The following is a 23188-nucleotide window of genomic DNA, read 5'->3' as shown; positions in this document are numbered from 1 at the left end:
AATATATCTGTCCCGGTAGTGGATATTCCGGGTATTCAGAGGGTGGTGCCCTTTCGCTGGGTCAAGGGCCCTATACGATATCTGGGTATTCAGTTGGGGGTGGATTGGACATCCCTATTCCAGCTTAACTATATTCCTTTGGTAGCGTCCCTAGCTCGGGATATGGATCGGTGGGCCTCCTTATATGTGTCTTGGATGGGGCGCATGGAGGTTATTAGGATGTTGGTACTGCCAAAGTTCTTGTATTTTTTTCAGGTTTTACCTATTGAGGTCCCTAGACAGTATCTTCTCCGATGGCAGCGGAACCTTTTACGATTCGTGTGGGGAGGTAGACGACCCAGGGTGGCTCAATGGGCCATGTTCAAGTTTAAAGCGGAAGGGGGTCTGGGACTCCCCCATTTGGAGCATTACTACCGCGCGGCTCAACTCCGAGCGGGAGTGGAGTGGCATGCGCCATCTTTGAAGTTGTGGGTGCAGGTAGAACAGGGAGGTTTGAGTGGCTCGGGGGGGGCTCGAACCCTAGGGTCGCTTATGTGGGGGGACTTGGGGGCACGGGAGTTGGGAAGTATTTCTAACCCGTTTACTAATTGGACAATGAGGGTGTGGAAGGGAGAGGCGGGCAAACTCTTGGGTTGTAGTAAGGGGTTGCATCATTTACCATTGTGCACTGCCTCTGATTTCGTACCGGGCAGAGATGGGGGGATATTTGTGCGGTGGGCAAGGAAAGGGTTGCAGTACTTTGGCCAATTTATAGAGGGAGAGTCCATTCGTGCTTTTCCAGAGATCCAAAAGCTTTATCAGCTTGATTCTAAGGACCTCTTCCCGTATCTGCAAGTGAAAAGTTATTTGCAGAAGGCTAAAAGGGCAGATGTTGCAGCTTATAGCTGTTCTGACTTTGAGCAGCTTTTGGGGTCCCCAGTGCGTAGAGGTTGCATTTCGCTGCTGTATAAATGGGTGCATCAGGATAAAGGCCGGAAGCCTGCGTATTTACTGGCTTGGGAAGAGGACTTGGGGCAGGTGTTTGAGGCATCTCTGTGGGAAACTATTTCGTATAGGATACATCATTTAGCTGTGGCCCCTATGTTGGTGGAGAATGCGATTAAAATGCTGGTGCGCTGGTATCTCACCCCAGTGACTTTGAGCAAGATGTCCGCTAAGGGCACAGCATTCTGCTGGAGGGGATGTGGGCAGCGGGGAACATTCTTTCATATGTGGTGGAGTTGCCCCTCCATTCAAGACTTCTGGAGCCAGGTGTTTAAGTATGTGGGGGCTCTCCTTCAAGTGCCTCTCGCGAAAAGAGCTGAGGTGGCCTTGTTGGGGTTTCCCTCTGGAGGGGTAGATGACACCCAGGATAGATTGGTGCGCTTGGCTTTTACAGCGGCTAGGCTGACTGTGGCTCAACACTGGCGCAGTACTGCTTCACCTACTTTGGCTCTGGTGCGAGAGAAATTGGGATGGGTGTGTGAGAAATATCGGCTCTCGGCCCTGTTGACTAGAAAATGGCAGCAATATCACGATATTTGGGGGAGATACCTGGCAATGGAAGGTTTGGGGATGAATAGTTCTGTTGTCAGCTGAGTTATTGGCTTCGGCCGGAGGGGTTTTGTGGGGGTGTGTCTTCTTGGGGCTCTTTCTGGGGTTTCTGGGGGTCTGTGACTTTAGGACCACTTCTTTTCTGATTTTTCTACTTTTCCTCACGTTGGGGTGTAATTGTGCCTATTGGTGGTGTTCTTGGGTTTTTTGGGGGGAGCAGGGGGCTGTCACTAGGGGGGGGGAGGGGGTGGGGGGGAGACATCAGGAGATTTGTTGATTTGCAGATTGCCTGCCTGTATTGTAGTTGGATATTCCTGATGTTTTGCTGTGATGTTTCTCTCTTGTTATAAATAAACAGTTACAAAAAAAAGAAAAGAGGAGACAGAGGGGACATGATCGAAACATTCAAGATAATGAAAGGAATAGACTTAGTAGATAAAGACAGGTTGTTCACCCTCTTCAAGGTAGGGAGAACGAGAGGGCACTCTCTAAAGTTAAAAGGGGATAGATTCTGTACAAACGTAAGGAAGTTCTTCTTCACCCAGAGAGTGGTGAAAAACTGGAACGCTCTTCCGAAGGCTGTTATAGGGGAAAACACCCTCCAGGGATACAAGATGAAGTTAGACAAGTTCCTGCTGAGCCAGAACGTACGCTGGTAAGGCAAGTCTTAGTTAGGGCACTGGTCTTTGACCTAAGGGCCACCGCGGAAGCGGACTTCTAGGCACAATGGACCACTGGTCTGACCCAGCAGCGGCAATTCTTATGTTTTTATGACGTTTCTCAGCGTAATTTATACGTGACTACAGCCAATCCAGTGCCTGTTCAGATAGACGTCCTACGCGTTTATACCGTATGTCCCAGTGGGCGCATAATCTGAATAATGTACCTGGAGCAATGGAGTGTTTGTGACTTGTTCAGGGTCACAAAGAGTAGCGCTGGGCTTGAGCCTGCAACCTCATGGTACTGAGGCTACAGCTCTAACCACTAGACAACTCCTCCACCTATTGATCTCTTGTATTCTGCTATCTACATTGGAAGCCATGTTTTTTTTCTTGGCATTGGGGGTAGAACTGAAGGTCCACCCCCATACCCTGTGCTTTGAGCATGTCACCCTATCTACAGTGCTTCTTACTTGCATCCGACGCCTTCTTTGTCGGTTTCAGTCTAGAATCTGAGTAGAGAATGATGTGGGGAAAAAATTTTTCACTGTTCCTGCCCCATCTCCGCCCCTCCCACTGCCTTGTCCCTACGAGTCGAGGCCCCATCCCTGCCCCGTCCCCGCAAGCTCAGTCCCCGTCCTGCAAGCTCGGTCCCCATCCCTGCCCTGCAAATTGTCAGATCTCATCCATACAAGGCTCGAATAGTTATGATTTTATACTGAACTCATTTTATTAAAGTATAAAAAGAGACAATATTCTGTACAATTGTCATTTTATAAACACAAATAATGCAGAGCAAGGATCAACAAAACCCCTGTCTCTCCTCCCTCTCACAAATAGCCCCTCCACTATTGTGAAAACTGAACAACCCAAATTACTACAGAATGCTGCACACACAAAAAAAATCAACTAACAGAATACTTCAGTCGCACATGGCAGGAATAGTGTTAGGGGAGAGCAACTGGGGCAACTGTCCCCTGGTCAGAGAGAGAGCCCTAAGCCAGCTGGAAGCTACAGAAGCACAGCCTGGGCTTTGCGGTTCCCAGTTATGTCTAATACCAGCTCTAGCAGGATACCTATTTCAAATCTGAAATATTCTAATCACAAAATATAAAATAAATTTTTTTTCTACCTTTTGTTGTCTGGTAATTTTATTCTTCTCAGGCTTTGGTTTTGGGTTCCTTCTGTCTTCATTGTGGCATGGCTGGCTCCTGAAGGAAAAATAGGCCCAAGAGGAGCTGAGGAGGAGATGCCAAGTCTGGCACGGGTGCAATTTTTTTTACTACAGTAGCAAGAATTTTCACTGCTCCCGCGGGGCGGTGAAAGGTCTTGTCCCCATTCCTGCAGTAAACCAGTTGCAAATTTCTCCATTCCTGTGGATTTACTGCAGTGACCGTAGTTTATCGCGGTAAACGGTCCCCGTGCCATGGGGCCCTGTAGTCTCTGATTTATTTTTTTCCTTTGCTGAACAGTTCAGACTTTATAAAAGGAGGCAGATGCAGAGGTAAGAGATGCTGAGAATTGCTGTGAGAGGGTGTTCATAATCCCACATGGGAGGTAGTCCAACCGTTGCACTATAGCATGACCTAAGAGCTTACATCAGAGTGTACATGTGTACTGGGTTCTATCACTATGATAGCTGGCTTATAAAGGAAGACAGTTGAGGGAATAGAAAGAAAGGGCAATTGTCTCTGGGTAGCTGTGAGAGGAGGCTCATGGTCCTTCTTAAGAAAGGTTCCAGATGAGCTGGAGGCCCAAATGAGCAGGGTCAACCCCTTCCCCACCCCCCTTTTTACTGGAAAGGAATAGGATGTGTATCCATGACATTCCTCTGCCAGACTTCTAAGCTAGAGTCTGTGATGCAGTCCAGAGACTTGTAAATGTAGAACAACCTGTGATAGAACCCCTGAGACTTATAATCCTTAGGATTCTTGGCAGCATGGAGTGGGGAGGTGGGGGAAGCAGTGATGGCCTCTTGTTCTAAACCAGAAGAAATAGCTAACATTCCCGAGGTTTGCGGAATCCTTCCCACACTGTTCTGTTGGGAAATGAAACATCAAAACTAATTGGCAGGAGAAGAACTTTCACAGCAGAGTATGTTTAGTTCAATGAACTCAAATGCAAACGGTCATTCCATGATGCCCTTACACTTGTACTCTCTAAATCTTATACTTTCTCTCACTTTCACTTACAAGCATCTCAACCTAGGCCAATGCTTTCCAATCTTTTTGTGTGATCCCAAACTAAAATTGTGTGAAATTCCTCCCCTCCTCCCCCCTTCAGAGATAAAGAACAATGATGTACCTATGGAGAGCCCACCTAGGTCATGACTAGAGAATGACACAGGGACACATTTTTCCCCGTCCCTGCAGAAACTCATTTTCCCATCCTGTCCTGGTGAGTTCTTTTCCTGCCCCTGCCTCATTCCTGCAAGCTCTGTCCTCATCTGCACAAGCCTCAAACACTTTAAAATCATAAGTATTCGAGGCTTGTGTGGTTAAGGCAGAGCTTACAGGAATGGGGTAGGGATAGTGACAAAACTCACAGGGACAGGACTGGGCAATTGAGTTCCTGTGGGGATGGGTACAAATTTATCCCCATGCCATTCTCTAGTCATGACTCCAAAGGCAACTTTTGTCATCCCATCTAGATGATATAGTTTGGAAAGCTCTGGTCTAGGTATCATAATATCACAATTGAGCGCAGCGCGCACCGCTGCACCGCTCTAAATTACTGTTTTTAGTGCTCCAACAGGGGAGCGTGGGGGGGGGAACCTCCCCCCCTTTACTTAATAGACATCGCGCCGTGTTGTGGGGGCGTTGTGGGGGGTTGTAACCCCCCACATTTTACTGAAAACTTCACTTTTTCCCTGTTTTTAGGGAAAAAGTTCAGTTTACAGTAAAATGTGGAGGGTTACAATCCCCCAAACCCCCCATAATGCCCCCATAATGTTTGCTTAGCACCAGTTCTCTAATGGCATTATGGTACTAAAATTCCATTATAGAATACTAAGGTAAGTCGTCACTGGTGCGCCAAAGTTTAGGCACACATCGATGGCAGTTGTAAGTTGACATGGCTAGGTGCACCAAGTGATGCATGCCATTGTAATATTCTATAAAATACACATGTAACTAGGTACCAGTTCTGTGGGTGCTTTGGATACCTGAGCACCCCAATATTTTTCCCTGTAAAACTATTATCGATCTAAGGAAGCAAACTCCATGCTACAGAGCTACAGGAAAACACAGGGAGGAAGTGTTTTTGTATCTTAGTTACTGCTCCCAACTCCCCCTGCAGCCTGTCGAATAGAATACAGGGGAGGAGGGAGTTACTGTAGCCTAGCAACTGCCAATGAGGAAGGCAAGTACAGCAGACTGACATTGACAAAAGGAACAGACAGCTTCAGATAACTTTTACATAAGCCAGGAGTCTTAGCATTGGGGGCTACTTTTTTATTTGCGTCACCCCTGTAAGTGCATCACCAAACAAATAAGTATGTTTTCTTTGAACCATTTCGACTAACTTCTTTCCTGTCATTCACCCGACTGGGAAAAGAAAAATCTTTAAAAAATCTTAAGCTCGTTAGAAGAAAGTTTGTATTACATTTTGCTCTCAGCTTCAAGTTCTTGTTTCTATTGTATTTTTTTAATTTCTCACCAATAGTAAATCTTGGATCTATGTGGACTTGGGTAAATCGAACCTAAATGTAAACTGTCTTATACAGTACTTGATGGCTTATAGCCAATGTATTTTCTTTTTGAATATGATCTAAGTTCAATTTCTTTCTGTACAAGTTTGTATGCTTGATAAGTAAGTTGACATTTATAAATAAATAAATAAATAATTCCCAAAGCCACTGAAGGCCTGTGTTAAAGCTGAGGGTGGACACTTTGAGCCAGTGACATAGAAAAGGTGAGCGGCGCCTGGGGTGGTGGCACCCCTCCCCCACCCACCCCTGCTGCTCATGTACTCCCTTCCCTTTTTAAATTCTCTAGCATGAGCAACATGTCCACTTAGGCTCACCCTTTGTCACTTTCTAGGCACGGGTCCTGGAAGTGATGTTAGAGAGAGCGCCGATGTTGACGCGGGCAGCAACCTCGTGCTGAGGAAGCAAAAAAGGTACGGGGAAGACAAGGGGTATGCGCATTCAGTTAGGAGAGGAGCAGGGGGCAGAGCGGAAGAGGAGTGCTCCCTTAGGAAGACCCTGCCCAGGGCGGACCATTCTCCCCCCCTCCCCGCACACCCCCATTTGAGCATTCACAATGATTATGAAATTCTAATACATTGTTTAATTATACCTTTTGAATGGCTACATTATTTTACTGCGTTTTAGTGCAAACATTTTTAATGCATAAAAATCGCTAGGTACAAGGTGCCGCTGAAAAGTTCTCAGCCCAACCAAGAAGAGAATGATGTGAAGCCATGAAACTTCATATCAATATAACGAAAAGGGTCAAGAAAAGGGTGGAATAACTTGTAAGTTTCATGGCTCCACATCGTTCTCTTCGTGGTTGGGCTGAGAACTTTTCAGCGGCCCCTCGTAGTAACGCTAAAATGTCAGTAACATCAAGATAGCTTAAGATATTAATACTTAAGTATTATGACTAAATAAGTACATCAAATTTCTTGTTGAAATTCAAATCAGTTGCAGAGAAAATGGAAAAAAAAAACCTCTAGGAGTTTACTTAATTTTTTTTTTTTTTTACTAACCCTGTAGTTATGATTTGGGATCCATCTTGAAATGCGAGGTGTAGTGGAATAAAACTGCTCATGCACATTCACATTTAATTTAATTTCAACATCAAATATACAGGAAATCAGTAGAAGAATGAAAAAGAAATTTGAGTGTTCACAGACAGATTGCTGAAGAACCTCTAAAATCTAGCAACAAAATTTGCTTAGTCAGGCAATGAAAACTATAGGATGTCTGCAGATCATCAAAGGAATATTAAGAGTGGCATATGGCTGCTTTACTTAGGATCAGAGAATCCCCAGCTGGCATTAAAGTTATTGGTACTGAATTTCATGGCAGAGTTCTAATGTCCTCAGGGGTCTTGTGGATAGTGAATCACTTCATCTGTTACAACAGTGGTCTCAAACTCAAACCCTTTGCAGGGCCACATTTTGGATTTGTAGGTACTTGGAGGGCCGCAGAAAAAATAGTTAATGTCTTATTAAAGAAATGACAATTTTGCGTGAGGTAAAACTCTTTCCCTTAACAGGCCTGCCGATCCAAAATTGATTTCGCTAGCAGGGGGGAATTCTTAGTGCCGCATTCGTCAGGGGTTATCTTGGAGGGTAGGTGGGGAAGGCTTTTTTTTTTTTTTAATGAGGTAGATACATGCACAGCATCTGTGCCCATTTAAAAAAAAAAAAAAAATTTCCTGCCCTGAACAGCTGAGTGGCAGGAGGCCGCTTTTGGGGCTTCCCCTGCCAGCCCTGCATAAGAACATAAGCAGTGCCTCTGCCGGGTCAGACCACAGGTCCATCCCGCCCAGCAGTCCGCCCCCGCGGCGGCCCAACAGGTCATGACCTGCCTGAATCACCAGAAGGGGCCCCCTTGCCCCCTAGGTATCTCATCGAAGTCCTATCTTCCCATCAAAGTCCTAACCCTCCGGCCATTCACCTACAAGACCTGGTGAGCGGTCTATACCCCACGATCCCCTTTTCCATCAGGAATCCGTCCAATCCCTGTTTGAATCCCTGTACTGTACTCTGCCGGATCACTTCCTCCGGGAGGGCATTCCATGTGTCCACGACCCATTGGGTGAAGAAAAACTTCCTTGCATTTGATTTGAACCTATCCCCCTTCAGTTTCTCTGAGTGCCCCCTCGTACCTGCCGTCCCTTTTAGTCTGAAGAACCTGTCCCTGTCCACCTTCTCTATGCCCCTAAGTATTTTGAAGGTCTCTATCATATCCCCCCTGAGCCTCCTCTTCTCCAGAGAGAAGAGCCCCAGTTTATCCAGCCTCTCGGCGTATGGGCAGTTTTCCAGCCCTCTTACCAGTTTCGTTGCCCTCCTTTGGACTTTCTCAAGAACTGCCATGTCCTTCTTGAGGTGCACATGTGTGAGAGTTGCTCCTGGATGGGAGAATCGGGGATTACGATGAACTCCACGTGAATCATTTGCATGCAGCTTTTTAGTGCATCAATAGCTCTTTTTGAATCGGCCAACAATCGGATCAAAGCAGATCCACACGGTCTTACTGATCCTCCTTAGTGCATCTATCACAGAGAGAAGAAAAGTCTATTTTGTTTACACTACAGTGCCAACATTGGGCTGGAGAGAGCAAAGGGGGCAACAAAATAAACCCGCCAGGACATTTGAAAAAAAATGCCCTATTGGGTGGGAAAACTGAATCGAATTGATTAGAAAAATCAATTCAATAGGCTAAATTGGGTTTTTTGTATTAATCTTTATTGATTTTCAAACTTTGACAGTGCCATACAATTAATTTAAATATAAACACTACAAAGAAGGCACTTTAAATACACAATTAATACATAAAAACAATCATTTCCCCCTCCCCATAACTTATTATATTAATTAATCTTTATTCATTTTTAAAGCTCCCAGTAAGTGTAACATATAATATAATCATTTATACTTAAATCACACTTAATATATCATCAAATTCTAAACTATATCGAATAATCCCTCTCCCTTGTATCCTTTTTTTTTTTTTTTTTAGTTCAATACTTTTTATTAAGTTTTAAGAAAAAATACAAAAGTACAAAAGTGGAAAAGGCAGTCCAGATATAAATCCAAATACAAGCCCAAGTACAAGACAAAGCCAAGACATCTAAGCAACATCATCGAACATAGCACCAAGTCAAGTACAGTCCATAGTAAGCAAATCAACATTATAGAAAAAACAGAGAGTCTGAAATGTCTATAAATGAATAAGAGAGGCAAAAGGAAGGAAAAGAAAAGGGTAAGAACAAAATGAAAAGGGAAAGAGAGCAGAGGGGCAGAAGAAGGAGAAGAAGACAGGAGTGTCTATGAGGTCGAGCGAACATAGGAATCTAAAAATTTCCAGGGTGAATTGCATGGCAATAAGTTCATGGAAAGTCGAGCTATGTTTCTCTTTTCATATGCATATGATTCGAATTTGTGATACATGCTTAAAGAGTTCCACCAAAAGGTGTAATCTAATAGCGAAGAGGTCTTCCAATTTTTCAAGATGTGCATAAGGGCAGTCACAAACATAGTATCAATAAGTTTAGGAGGACAGTTCGAAAGAGCAAAGCATGGATGTTGAGATCGAAGAATTATAATGTCCAAGGAGATTTCAGTCGAGCAGTCAGTAGTGTGTTTTATGGTATCCCAAATGCGAGTCCAGAAGGAGTGGACTGGAGTACAGTGGAAAAGCATATGATCAAGAGTTCCGGATTCTTTCGCACAGTTCCAACATATCGAGTCCTGTTTTAGGTTAGCTTTCCACATCCATACTGCATTCCACATGATGAAGAACATTGACTGGGAAACTCTGGCTGATAATAGAGGACGATTCGTCGATGTCCAAAATAGGTCCCAGTCAATATCAGAGAGCGGTGTTGTCAGCATAGAGTCCCAGTGTTTCACTGAATGAGAGGAGAAGGTAAAGGAATTGTCTCTTAAAATAAAGATATTGCTTTACCTTTCGATATAGCCAATGTGGACCAGTGGCGTATAGTGTGAATGGATGACCCAAAATCAAATCGTAGAGACAGAGAGGATATCGCTCCAGTAAGGGAAAGCCATTGAGAATATGTAGAAGGAGGTAACGAATGGGTAGAGCAGAGAGTTTCAAAGGGAACAGGAGTAGTTAGAGTAATTATTTGATGAGGAAACCACAACCCAGCCCGCTGCCATCTTTTCCATGAAAATTACTTCCCTTTTTTTTGAAGTTTGGGGTTATTCCAAATGGACATGAATGGGCTGCCTTTAATTGAAATTTCTGCTATCTCATCTAATAAGTGAAGAGCATGCTGCGTTGCACTCAACAAGGGATATTTCCTCAATTGTCTAGGGACTGGGATAGTTGCCAAGCAAGAAACATGCAAAGGTGTACATATAAAGCGTTCCATCTCGAACCAGGCTGGAGGATCCTGGGGGTATGGATCAGTGATCCAATAAGCTCCATATTTGGCCATTGATACAATATAGTAAAAATAAAAATCTGGTAAATTTAAACCACCATGAACTTTAGAAGCTTTCAATTTAGCGAGAGCAATACGAGGCTTTTTTTTGTTCCAAACAAATTCAGATATTTTCTTATTCAGCCAATGAAAAAATGCTTTTCTACACAAAGATGGGAGCATTGAAAGGGTATAATTTATTTGAGGGGCAAGAGTCATTTTAATAGAAGCAATCCTGTCCCACCAAGACAGATATAGTGGAGACCAGCGAGCTGTTGTGCTTAGGACTAAGTTTTTAATTTTAGACAAATTTAGATCTTGAGCATGAATTGGATCTTTATGAATTAAAACACCCAGGTACTTCACAGCCCCATGAGCCCATGGAAAAGGGAATTGAGTGAGATCTGAGGGAGAAATATGATCATTAAGAGGAAAAATCTCTGATTTCTCCCAATTGACTGAGTATCCAGATAGGAGGGAGTACTGAGAGACGATGTTAACGAGAGCAGGAAGGGAGTCAGCAGGGTCACGAATAAAGAGAATGACATCATCAGCATATGCCGCTAACTTGATGTGACGAGTGGAAGTGGAAATACCTTTAATTTTGGGGCATTGACGAATGGCAGAAAGGAGAGGTTCCAGAGCCAGATTAAATAATAAAGGTGAAAGTGGGCAGCCTTGATGAGTACCTCTGTGAAGTGAGAACTTGTTAGAAAGGGAGTTATTAATTAAAATGCGGGCTGTGGGTTGATGGTACAAGGTTTCAATCCACTCCGTGAAGAATGGACCAAAATTATACCATTTCAAGATTCGGAAAAGAAATGGCCATTCCATGCGATCGAAGGCCTTTTCAGCGTCAATGGCCAGGCCAACTACAGGATCTGAAAGAGTTTTATCATGAGCATTAATATGGTGGAAGAGGCGTAGATTGTCACCTATGTATCTTTGTTTAATAAATCCTACTTGATCATTGTGGATTAGAGAAGGGATAGCTTTGTTTAGTCTCAGTGACAGAAGTTTTGCCATAATCTTATAGTCTAAATTAAGGAGAGAGATGGGGTGAAAATTTTTAACCAGAGTGGGGTCTCTATCAGGCTTGGGAATGACAACAATAGTAGCTTCAGTAAAATTAAATTGTTTATCCGGAGTGGAGTGAAGAAATTCGTAGTACTTATGAAGGTGGGGGGCCAAAAGAGTTCGGAATTGTTTAAAAAACTCGTTAATGAAGCCATCGGGACCCGGGGCTTTACCATTGGGCAGGGACGAAATTGCAGTTTCTATCTCAGATATAGTTATAGGAGAGTCAAGCTCCAATTTTACAGAATCTGATAAAGACGGGTGAACCGGAGTAGCAAGAAAGGAGTCTATCTCAGAATCAGAGGCAGAATGTTTGGATTTGTACAAGGTAGCATAAAATTGTTCAAATTGAGAAGAAATCAGAGATCTAGTCTTGACCAACTGCCCTAGTGGGTCATGAACAGCTGTTATGTGCAGACGTTTAGATTTATTTTTAAGATATCTGGCCAAAGGACGACCCATAAGGTTGTCGCCCATGTAGTGACCTGAGGTTGAGATAAAAATATCTCGCCTAGCTGTACACGAAACCAAAGTATTGTATTCATATTTAAGGTTTTGGATACGTTGTTGTATAGACGGGTCATGTAAATGGGCAGACATATGTTGTAACTCTAGTGTTTTGATAGAGGATTCTAAGTCTTTCTCTTTTTGCATGGATTGTTTCTTTTTCCAGGAGGCAAATTTAATCAATTCGCCTCTAATTGAAGCTTTGTAAGCCTCCCAGACAATGGAAGGGCAGACCTCAGGATCCTTCGAATTGAATTCAAAGAATTCAGTAGTAAAGGATTTGATTTTTTCAGCTATTTCAGTGTCTAAGAGTAAAGTATTATTTAGTCTCCAAGAGGAGGATTCTTTGCGAGGAGCAGAGATGAGTAGGTGCAGAGAAACGGCCGCATGATCTGTAAGATCCTTGTATCCTATAGTTATTCATAAGTAAGAGAAACCATAAAATATTCCCATCCCCCCCACCCCCCCTGGACGTATATGAACCAAAGGGGGAAAAAAATTAATGTTTATTCTATAGAGTACTTTCAGTGTTTACAATATTTTGTTAATGGCTCCCAAATAACCTGAAATTTTTTTAAATTTCCCTGCTGTATAGTAATTATCCTTTCCATTTTGAATATGTGGCATAAAGAGTTCCACCAAAAACTGTAATTCAGCCTCTTCCAATTTTTCCAGTTATTTGTAATCTGTTGTATGGCAACCCCTGTCATAATGAGCAAAAGCCTATTATTATTGGAGGATATTTGGCTTTTGACATGCCAAACATTGATTGCTTGCCTGTACTGTCTGTTCAATAATTTTTCTGATTAATAAAAATATTTCAAACAGTAAAAACAGACATGCCAAACAATACAGCGTCATAGGATAATGCCACTGGATTTTCTAACACATTATTTATTTGACCCCATATTGATTTTCAAAAAGCAAGAATGAATGGACAATAGAATAACAAATGATCAAATGTTCCAGGTTCAAGATGACAGTGCCAGCATCTATTAGATTTAGAGCTATCTAACTTCTGTAAACGAACCAGGGTCCAAAATGCTCTATGTAACAGAAAAAACCAGGTTTGTCTCATAGATGCAGACACTGTACATCTCATCCTCCAAGACCAAATTCGTGGCCATTGAGACGCATTAATTTGATGCTTAATCTCAGTACTCCAAATGTGAATAGGCCAAATTGAATCGAATCGAAAAATGTCTTTCCCTGAATTGGGTAGCACTAGATTGCAGATCATCCAAACTCCTCAAATGAATAAATTGACTTAAATTGACACTAAAAAGACTTATTTAAGTATTAAATTATTAGTATTTAATTCTTTTATGAGATTATCACTACAGACTCGGGCAGCAGCAGGGCCAGTCGGCCTACGAACCAGGTGAGACACTTGCTCGTGGCACCATAATCTCAGTCCAGCATCTTCCCTCAAGCAGGGAGGGAGAAATACTGATTCAGGATTTTGTCACTCTTTATCATAAGCAGTGAGGATGGGGTTTGAGACAGAAGGGAGCTACTGGGTCATGGGGAGGAGGTGCTAATGAATAAGCTGGCTCAGGGCAGCATCATGTTAGAAGAAGCCATTTCTCCTCAGAAAAGTAGAATGAAAAATGGACATAGAAAAAAGGCACTGCATAATCTTTGTTCTGTATCATCTCTAAGGGCTCCCTTTACAAAGCCGCGCTAGCGGTAAAACGCTCGTAATAGCGCGCACTAAACCGCCAGCCGAGCTAGCCGCTACCGCCTCCTCTTAAGCAGGCGGTCATTTTTCGGCCAGGGCGGGGGTTAGCGCGTGATGATCCCGCTAGCATATTTTCAGTCGCAGCGCCTCAATTATGGAATTCACTGCCCGGATATATCAGAGGAGAAGTTGCGCTAGATAAATTTAAAAAGTTTCTTGAAAAAAACATTTTTTTTCAAAGATTCTTTTGAGAAAAGTAAAATTCACTAAATCGAATGCATTTTTGCAGGTTTCCTGTTTGTAGCATTTTGTTCCTGCTTTTTAGTCCCCTCCCATTAGGTGATCCTTCCACGTTGCCTTTTTCTAAAATTAGATACTTCTACCCACTATCCCTTCATGCTCTGTAACTCTGTTTGCCTTGGTAAAGGTATGTGCAAATTTTTTTTGTTATCCCTTTTTTTAATACTTGTAATTCTTAATTATGACGGGTACAGCTGTACAGTTGATTACACGCAACTGGAAAAATTGGTACCGTCTTAATTTTGCATTCTGGTGGGCAAATTTATATTTAATATATAAATATGAGAAAATGAATGCTGACTTGTCAGGGAACACAAAAAATTTCAAATTAATATGGGTCTTTTGTAGAATTATTATAGTTTTGATTTTTGCTGTAATATTAATTGCACATCCAGGGGAGGGAGGGGAGGGGAGATATATATTTTAAATGAATCTCTGATCTTTCCAGGGGGGGAGGGTATTTTTTGGGTTTTGATAAACCGTTTCTGAATTTCTATAAATACTTAATTTTATGGTTATATAGCCACAAAATACAGATATAGTAGAAACACAATTGTAATGGAGAAACACTTCTACGATGGTCGGATGTAAGTTGTCTATAGATGGAATGAAGACAAGTGCAGGTTCAATGTAGAAATCAACGGAGGAAAAAGCCTCAGACAAGGGCCCTCCCACCTCCACAATGGTGGAATAGCGGTGGTAAGGCGTTCACCTCATTGGCTAAAAAACCTCCTGAAATAACAAGAACTCTGCACTATTAAAAAGTTCTTAAATGGAAATACTGAATGATAGATTAAAAAAATATATCTTATCACTACTTAGCTTTAAATGATCGGTACACCGACGGTGGCCAGCGTTTCACTCTACAGCTACCTCAGGGTGTAACGTCTCCGATCAAAACTTAGAAACGGACGAAGAAGCGCCTCAGGCATCCAAAAATTTTATGGTTATGACATGTATGTTATAGCGCACTTTTTATAAGTTCTGGAAATTTAATAAAGAATGTAATGATAAATGTTGGGTAGGGTGGGGGGAGGGGTATTAATCTGTTTGTGTCTTGCAAGAATATTAAGTGAAGTTTAAAGCGTAAAATGTTTTTTATCCTGTATTCCACTTATTGAAAGTGTTAAAAATGAATAAAGATTTACAAAAAAACCAAATAATAATACTTGTAATTCGCTTTTAAACTATGTTAGAAGCGTATGCATCAAATTTTAACAAACATAAAACATGAAGCTCTGATTAATGGATCAAAGAGTTACAGAGAAATGCTTCCATTGTATTTTATTTTTAATTTGACTCCAAAATTATGCAACTAAGGAAGTTTCTTTGCAATTGGGTTCCACCTGTGCACATCTCATTTAAACTGAGAAGGAGGGGCTCGCCTGCATTGTAAACTGTCTAGAGTAGACACTTGGAATAAACGGTATAAGAAAAAACTAATAAACTTGGAAACTTTGATTGACGTGTACATGATCGGCAGGACCTCTTTCTAACTATATATACTGGACACACAGATCCACCTGGGAGCAGGTGTTTCATGGGTGAAGGGAGCATCTGCAGATTTCACTTTGCTGGTGGATAGTGATACTGAATCACTAGTTGTATAGATTGTATAAAGGCTGAGGGATTATATCTCATGCTGTTCCTGTTGACCAAACATTCTGTAAAAGATAACAAGAGGCAGAAGGGCCGAGGTCCGTCTTTGAGCTGATGACCCTGTCACATGAAGGTATCCAAGCTCAGTGGCGGATCCAGAGCCTTCAAAGTCATTTAATTACAGCTGGAACACCAGCCAGAGTTGACAGGAAGGAGGCCACAGAGCTGATAAGATAAGCCAGTGCAGAAGAAGGGTGGCGACTGCCACCAAAAATCTGACATGGCAGCTGGCTTTCATCACTCTCTCTGCCTCCTGCTCCTCACACCCACCCCTACTTCAATTTGATCAACATACGGTCTTCCAACTGAACCAGCAAGATCTATATCTTTTTTTTTATTTTTTATTTTTTTTTCCAAAATGGTCCAGCTAGATGTCTAATTTGCATGTAGGAGGGGCCAGCATTTTTAATGGACTGGACACACAGACGTACCAGAAGCGGGGGCGCCCTAAGAGGCACTGTTGTGAACTTCACATCAAGGGTGCCAGGTACACATCTCACCATAACTTGATAGTGAATCAATCGCTGTTGGAAAATTGGCCAGAGAGTCGGCCAACAGCAATCGAGTCGCTATCTTTAGTGAATCTAGCCCCAAAACTCTGCTGCCCAGTACTTAACACCTCCTTTTGGCAACAGGAGTCACAAAAATCCAGTTTAAACTCTGACACACACTTTAAAAGTTTTCGTCAATTTTCCTTTGAAATAGAACTCCATATTTAATTTAGAAATCTCAAGAAATCACGAGGGCTAGCAGGTATCAGATAGGTTCTTGACCCACAACTCACATAAACTCAATTCAACAGCTCATAAGCAAGTTTAATTTGCAGCTTTTCTCATGAAATCAACCATTTACAGGAAGTATTATTTCAAAAATATCCATTCTACACACAAACTCCAGAGCAGACCTAGAAACCCTGATTTTTCTCACCAATTCCTGATGCTGCCTTGATTTCTCTGCTCCCTTTAGAGATGCTATTATGTACAATGCTTCCTGCTGGAGACTCTTCTGTCTCTCATCTCCCTGCAGCTCACAGGCTCTGTACCTAGGCCCATCCCCTGAGCAGCCCTCAGCATTTCCCTCCTGCCTCTCCCCTGTAAGTGATCCAAAAATTTTTTTTCCTGTTACAATTTGAAAATAATGAGTACAAAGAACAAAACAGATTTCTAGCCCTACTGCCGATGAATTTTGTTAGCAGTGTAATATTCTTAATAAGTTGTACGCTAAGATTTGTTTTGTAAAACAATACATTAAAATAAAATTGAAGGACTCCTTTTGCTAAGGTGCGCTAGCGTTTTGGGCGCACGCACGAAAGGACTGTGCGCTAAACCCACGCGGTACGCTTCTGGAATAACGCCAGCTCAATGCTGGCATTAAGGTCTAGCGCGCACGACAATTTAGCGTGCGCTATTCTGCGCGTTCAGGCCCTACCGCGCCTTAGTAAAAGGAGCTCTAATTGAACAGAAACCAGTCTTTCCTGATTTAGAGGATCTCAGCTTCACCTCCCAGGCAAGGACTTGGCACCGAATATATCTATTGGCTACCGTTATGGCCAGTTACTGTAGCTTTTTCCTCTTTCCACAGGATGTTTGTGGTGCAACACATCGCCAACAGTAACCTTCTTCTCCTGGTCACGGACTCGAGCTGCGACTGCAGCCTCTTCCCACCTATTCTGCTCGAAGCTAAGGAAGTCAAATGTATCCTGTTCGGTGCTTCAAGGGATTTCTTGAGTCCTATTGGTTATAAACTACATATATGCCAATATTGGCCCCTTTATGGATGGTCCATCAAGCCCAGTAGCCCGTTTTCACGGTCACTAGTACCTGGCCAAAACCCAAGGTGTAGCAATATTCCATGCTACCGATCCAGGGCAAGCAGTGGCTTCCCCCCATGTCTTTCTCAATAACAGACTATGGACTTTTCCTCCAGGAAGTTGTCCAAACCTTTCTTAAAACCAGCTACGCTATCTGCTCTTACCACATCCTCTGGCAACGCGTTTCAGAGCTTAACTATTCTCTGAGTGAAAAAAAAATTTCCCTATAACTTCATCGAGTGTCCCCCTAGTCTGTGTAGTTTTGACGGAGTGAAAAATCGATCCACTTGTACCCGTTCTACTCCACTCAGGATTTTGTAGACTTCAATCATATCTCCCCTCAGCCGTCTATTTTGGGTTCTGGATCAGGTACTTGGATTGGCCTCCGCAAAGATGGGATACTGGGCGAGATGGACCATTGGTCTGACCCAGCAAGGCTATTCTTATGTTCTAGCAGCGCTATAGAAATAATAATAAGTAGTAGTAAAGCAAAGTTCTTCATGGGCAGCAGACTAAGTTAACCAATTTTCAGATGATCCGTCCCTAGTTAGGGAATGACTGAGGCAGGAAGAGGGGGGTCCTGGGCTTGCCCAGCAGGGATACCTACTGCACATGCTCAAAGGAATCTTGAGGAAAAAAAACTCTTTATGGGCTATTGGAGAATATTTCCATCCAATAGAAGCCATGTCCTGCTGTCCACAGAGAACTTCTATTACAGGTAAGTAACTTCACTTTTTGGGTAGCCTCTGCTGTATTCAGCTACTAAGTAATCAATGTTCAGTTTCTGAACAGACACTCTCCTCTGTCTGAAAGTACCTGTTTAAATCTTGCCTTAGTCCAATTTTTTCTGCCTGTGTTTGGTCTGGTTCTTCATTAAATTATGCTACTGACCTTGACAGTAGTGCAGATAATGCATCGGAGAAGTGTCAAAGGATGCGATCCCAGAAACTGCGCCGGCGTCCAGAATCTTGTCATGCCTTCCATCCTGAGGTGAGCAGCTCTTTGACAGAGAAAAAACTATTTTTAAAGGAGATTTAATCCTTATGTTTAAGAACTGGTCATTACAAAGCATATAACCACTGAGGTTAGGTAGGAGTGCAGTTGTCAATGTCATCCAAAAGGGCAAAGGGTCTTCTTCCACAGTTCAAAACCAGGAGCTGATGCCACACATGATCTTAGCCAAAATGCTTAGCGGTGAAGCTGTCTGGGAATGAAAGACACATGTACTTCTTATCCTCTTTGTGAAAGTAATCTCTCACATATTAGATCATGCGGTTCTCATTACTTCTTCCCAGCATCCTCAGGGAAACCAATGTATGAGTCCTGGCCTTGATGACATAGTGTAGCGACATGTGAAGCCCTCGTAGACCTGCTCGGTGAACCTGAATATCTAATACCCATTGCCACATATTTCTTTCTCTTTTTTTTAAACCACCATCAGAATAATCTAAAACTGCTAAATTCTGAATTTTGCATTTCTTGAATGCATTGCTTTCCTTTCACTTTTGCTTGAATGTATTTTAAGAACATAAGAATAACTATATTGGGTTAGACCAGGGGTCTCAAAGTCCCTCCTTGAGGGACGCAATCCAGTCGGGTTTTCAGGATTTCCTCAATGAATATATATATGAGATCTATGTGCATGCACTGCTTTCAATGCATAGTCATTGGGGAAATCCTGAAAACCCAACTGGATTGCGGCCCTCATGGAGGGACTTTGAGATCCCGGGTTAGACCAATGGTCCATCTAGTCCAGTATCCTGTGTCCAACAGTAGCCAATCCAGGTCACAAGTACCTGGCAGAAACCCAAATAGTAGCAACATTCCCAGGGCAAGCAGTAGCTTCCCCCATTTCTGTCTCAATAGCAGACTATGGACTTTCTCTCCAGTAACTAGTCCAAATCTTTTTTAAACTCAGCTATGCTAACCACTGTTACACCTTTGGTAACAAGTTCCAGAGCTTAACTATTCATTCAGTGAAAAAAAAAATATTTCCTTCTATTTGTTGTCAAGGTATTTCCATGTAACTTCATTAAGTGTCTCCTAGTCTTTGTCATTTTTTGAAATTGCAAATTGATTTACTTTTACCCATTCATCACCACTCAGGAATTTGTAGACCTCAATCATATCAGCTGCTTCTTTTTCACACTGAAGAGACCTAACCTCTTTAGCCTTTCCTCATATGAGAGGAGTTCCATCTCTTTTATCATTTTGGTTGCTTTTGTTTGGAACCTTTTCTAATTCCGTTATATCTCTTTTGAGATATGGCAGCCAGAACTGAACACAATACTCAAGGTGAGGTAACTTGCCAGGCTAATTGTCCACTGCTGATGTTCATTCAAGCAATGAATGGCTTAGATGTGAAATTCTTTTGATTAGGGACATTCTCACCTCTGTGTTGTGCTCCTGCAGTTACAAAATATAAGTGAGGCAGGATACAGGACACATAAACACCACAATGTACAACAGCTAATGTTGATTCTTCCGCACATATCAATTTTGAAACTGTCTAGTAACATTTATTTATTTAGATTTTTATCCTGTCCTCCCAGTAGCTCAGAACGGCCTACAAGCAAACATTCACAGCGGAGCACATTTGGACAATACAAAGACTATGCACTTCTCCCTTCGGATTCGCGAGGGACAGGGGCAGAGACGGACCGCGAATGGTGAAATACCGCAAATATCTTCAGGTTCGGCTCTGACCCACCCCCGCCTCCCTCCTGCCTTCCCCCCCGGCATCCCGGCCTTACCTGGTGGTCTAGCGGGCTTTCGGGGCAGGAGCGATCTTCCTGCCGTGAGTTCCCGTAGTCTCTCAAGACTACGACGGGAACTCTCCACAGCCATTTCCTATTGGCGATCTACACGGGGCAGGAGTGTAGGAAGATCGCTCCTGCCCTGAAAACCCGCTAGACCACCAGGTAAGGCCAGGATGCTGGGGGGGGGGGGGGGAAGCTAAACTGTGGGGGGGGGGTTCTTTTTTTCCCTTTCCCCAATAAATCGCGAATATGTGAAATCGCGATTGCCGAAACCGTGAATGGGGAGGGGGAAGTGTACAGTAGTTTAAGTATAAGGATTATACGGCAATTTAAGTACAGGTTAAGAATGGACTATACAGCAATTTAAGTAGAAGTTTAGAATGGAGAAGAGAGAGAGGGAAATAAGGGTGGTGAGGCGTAGACTTAGGTTAAATTTTAGTTGAAGAGGAAGGTCTTTACCGGTTTCTGGAAGGTCATCAATGAGTTCTGTAATCTGATTTGTGGGGGGGAGTTGGTTCCAGAGTTGGGGGATGAAGTGGCTGTAGGAGCGTTTGCGGGCGGTTTCTGACAGGAGGGACCTTCCTGGGGGGATGCATAGGCATTTCTCCATTTCCGATCGGAGGGAACGGGTGGGGGTGTACAGGGTTAGCTTGGATTTTATGTAGGCAGGGGTGGTGGCGTCTATTCTTTTATGCGCTATTACCAGGGCCTTGAATGCGCAGCGTTGGTTAATTGGAAGCCAGTGTTCAGCGCGGAGGGCTGGGGAGATGGGATTGTGGTAGTTGAGGCTGTGTAGGAGGCGGATTGCTGCATTTTGTAATTGATATGTGACATCTAGTCAACTTAACTTTCTTGTGTGTATTGAAAGACCCATGGTACATGTACTTCAGGATGTCATGTTTGAAGAAACCACTCTATGGAACTTAGGCAGAAAACTTCCCATTTGGTTACCATGGGATAGCAATTTGTTTTGTATCCCGTGCTTCTGCCTCTCCTCTAACGTATGGTTGGAGAGGTGGGCTAAGGTGGGAGGCTGCCACTAAACTCCAGTTAATTTTTTTTATGCAAGGAAAGGAGTTTTGGTCTGGGTAGGGACGGAATAGGCCACTAGACTACCAGGAAATTTTTTAATTGTGGGTGGGGGAATAAGAGAGGTGGGCCATTAGACTACTAGTAATTGTTCAGGGGATGGGAGGGGGAAGTTGACTGGGACAGATGCAGACTGCTACAACAATTTTCTTTTTTAAAAGTCACCTTTTTCTGTCAATGCCCGAGGCATTCGTGGCTCAGGCATTTGGCAATGTGCTGTGGATTATTGCCACAGTTTTAATGTAGCAGTAATTTGCATGCTCACTGATTACTGCATCCCATGGCAATTTTTTGTGGGACTCCCAGTCAGCAGCTCTAACACATTGCTTTCTGCCCCCCAGATTATCTATCTTGAGCTTAAAACCGCTCTATAGACAGCATCCTCATGGCTAAACATTATAGAAATGAAACCCTACCACTCATCTAAGTCCAATTCAAGTTACATAGGAGGAAATTGTAAAAGGAGGCACCTGCTAGAACTCTTTTCTGTAAGACAAGGGTAGGCAACCACAGTCCTTGAGGTCCACCTCTCAGGTGGGTTTTTAAGATTTCCACAGTGAATACACATGAGATTGATTTGCACGTACTGCTTCCACTGTATGCAAATAGAGCTCTTGCATATTCCTCGTGGAAACCCCAACTGGAATGTGGCCCTTAAGGACCATGGTTGCCCACCCCTGCTGTAAGGGAACCTAGAAGAGAACCTAGGTGTGTGGACTACATTACAGAATACCAGTATAACCTGGAATCAGTATGACACTCACATTTAGAGCAGCCAGTGAGCTGATGTAAGTGCAAGCACCTAAATGTGGCAAAGATGTGTCTAACTTACAGTATTCTGTAAGTTACATGCATTGGGAGTCCTGCCCATGCTCTGCCTGTGTTTATACCCTGCCTCCCATACAAATATGCACTATATACAATAATCCAGAAACAAGAACAGGAGAAAAAAAAACCCCACATTGAAACACAGATCGCAATCCTTCAGAGTTGGGCTGGACCACGAACTCTCAATAAAAAAAAGAGGCTCTAGAGATTGCACTTTGAAATCTTTTAAAGATAATTCAACCAAAAGTACTTAATAAAATCAAAGGCCAGAGCCCTAATGAGGTGAAAATGTCTACCAGATGAGAACAAAAAAAAGAACCTGGCACCCGACACAGATCCGTGTTTCGGCCTAAAGCACCTGCCTCAGGGGTCACAGTTTCTAATGGGTACTGATATTGATGTTCAAGAAATGCCTCAAAGATGACAGTGGTACCACTGGCGTAGTAAGGAGGGGGCAGGGGGGAGCGGTTCACCCCAGGCACAGTCTTTGTAAAGGTCCCTAGCACCCGTCCTCCTCTCACCCCCCCCACCCACCGCGTACGTACACCCCTTCAATTTTTCCTGCGCAAGCAGTATTACAAACTTGCTGCCCATGTCGGTGTCACCTCTCTCTGACGTCACATCCAGGAACCTCTGCTAGAAACAATAGCTTTTGATGGTCCCTACAGATTATTTGGAATTAGATCATGATTCTACACCAGCTTTGCCTAAGACCATTCAGAATTTAACTTCAGCTGGACGAAAGGATTTTTGACTAAGCATGAGTTTGAATATTTAAATGTAGATGTGCCCAGAGTGCTGGTGTTCGACATCCTACAAAAATTCATAAAGATATGATTAATCCTCCAGGACATCCTATTGTCTCTAGCAGAGGTTCCCTGTTAGAGCTATTGTCCAGCTTTTGTAGAGCTTTGTAGACATTTTCCTCAGACCAATTGTGACCAGTGGTTTCTCGTATTTATGAGATTATTCTCATTTCTTGTTGAAACTTGCGGAAATCAAACATTTCTGAGGTGACTTTCCTTGTAGCCTTGGAAGTTAAGATGTTATACACAGTGATTCCTCAATAGGAAGCTATTTCCATTATTAGAGATTTTTTAACCATACATTCAGATACAAAAAGGATTGCTGTTGACTTTCTGATTTAAATAATGGCACTGGTGATG

General features: G+C 42.9%; 1 protein-coding gene across 7 annotated transcripts in view; it reads left to right on the top strand.

Moving 5' to 3' along the window:
• CACNA2D4 (calcium voltage-gated channel auxiliary subunit alpha2delta 4) overlaps window positions 1-23188 on the top strand; it is a 577533-nt gene that overhangs the window by 549890 nt on the left and 4455 nt on the right. For 6 of the 7 annotated variants that reach the window (XM_033951433.1, XM_033951432.1, XM_033951431.1 and 3 more), the window contains 2 exons: window positions 17118-17230; window positions 18254-18336. The exons of the other annotated variant lie outside the window; for it this stretch is intronic. In XM_033951433.1, coding sequence (XP_033807324.1) covers window positions 17118-17230; window positions 18254-18336 — 196 coding nt within the window. The remainder of the gene's footprint in view (window positions 1-17117; window positions 17231-18253; window positions 18337-23188) is intronic. 7 annotated transcript variants of the gene reach the window in all.

Source organism: Geotrypetes seraphini, chromosome 7, assembly GCF_902459505.1.
Source record: "Geotrypetes seraphini chromosome 7, aGeoSer1.1, whole genome shotgun sequence".
Lineage (NCBI taxonomy): Eukaryota > Metazoa > Chordata > Amphibia > Gymnophiona > Dermophiidae > Geotrypetes > Geotrypetes seraphini.
The sequence above is the reverse complement of the archived record's forward strand: the minus strand, read 5'-3'. Positions and strand labels throughout refer to the sequence as shown.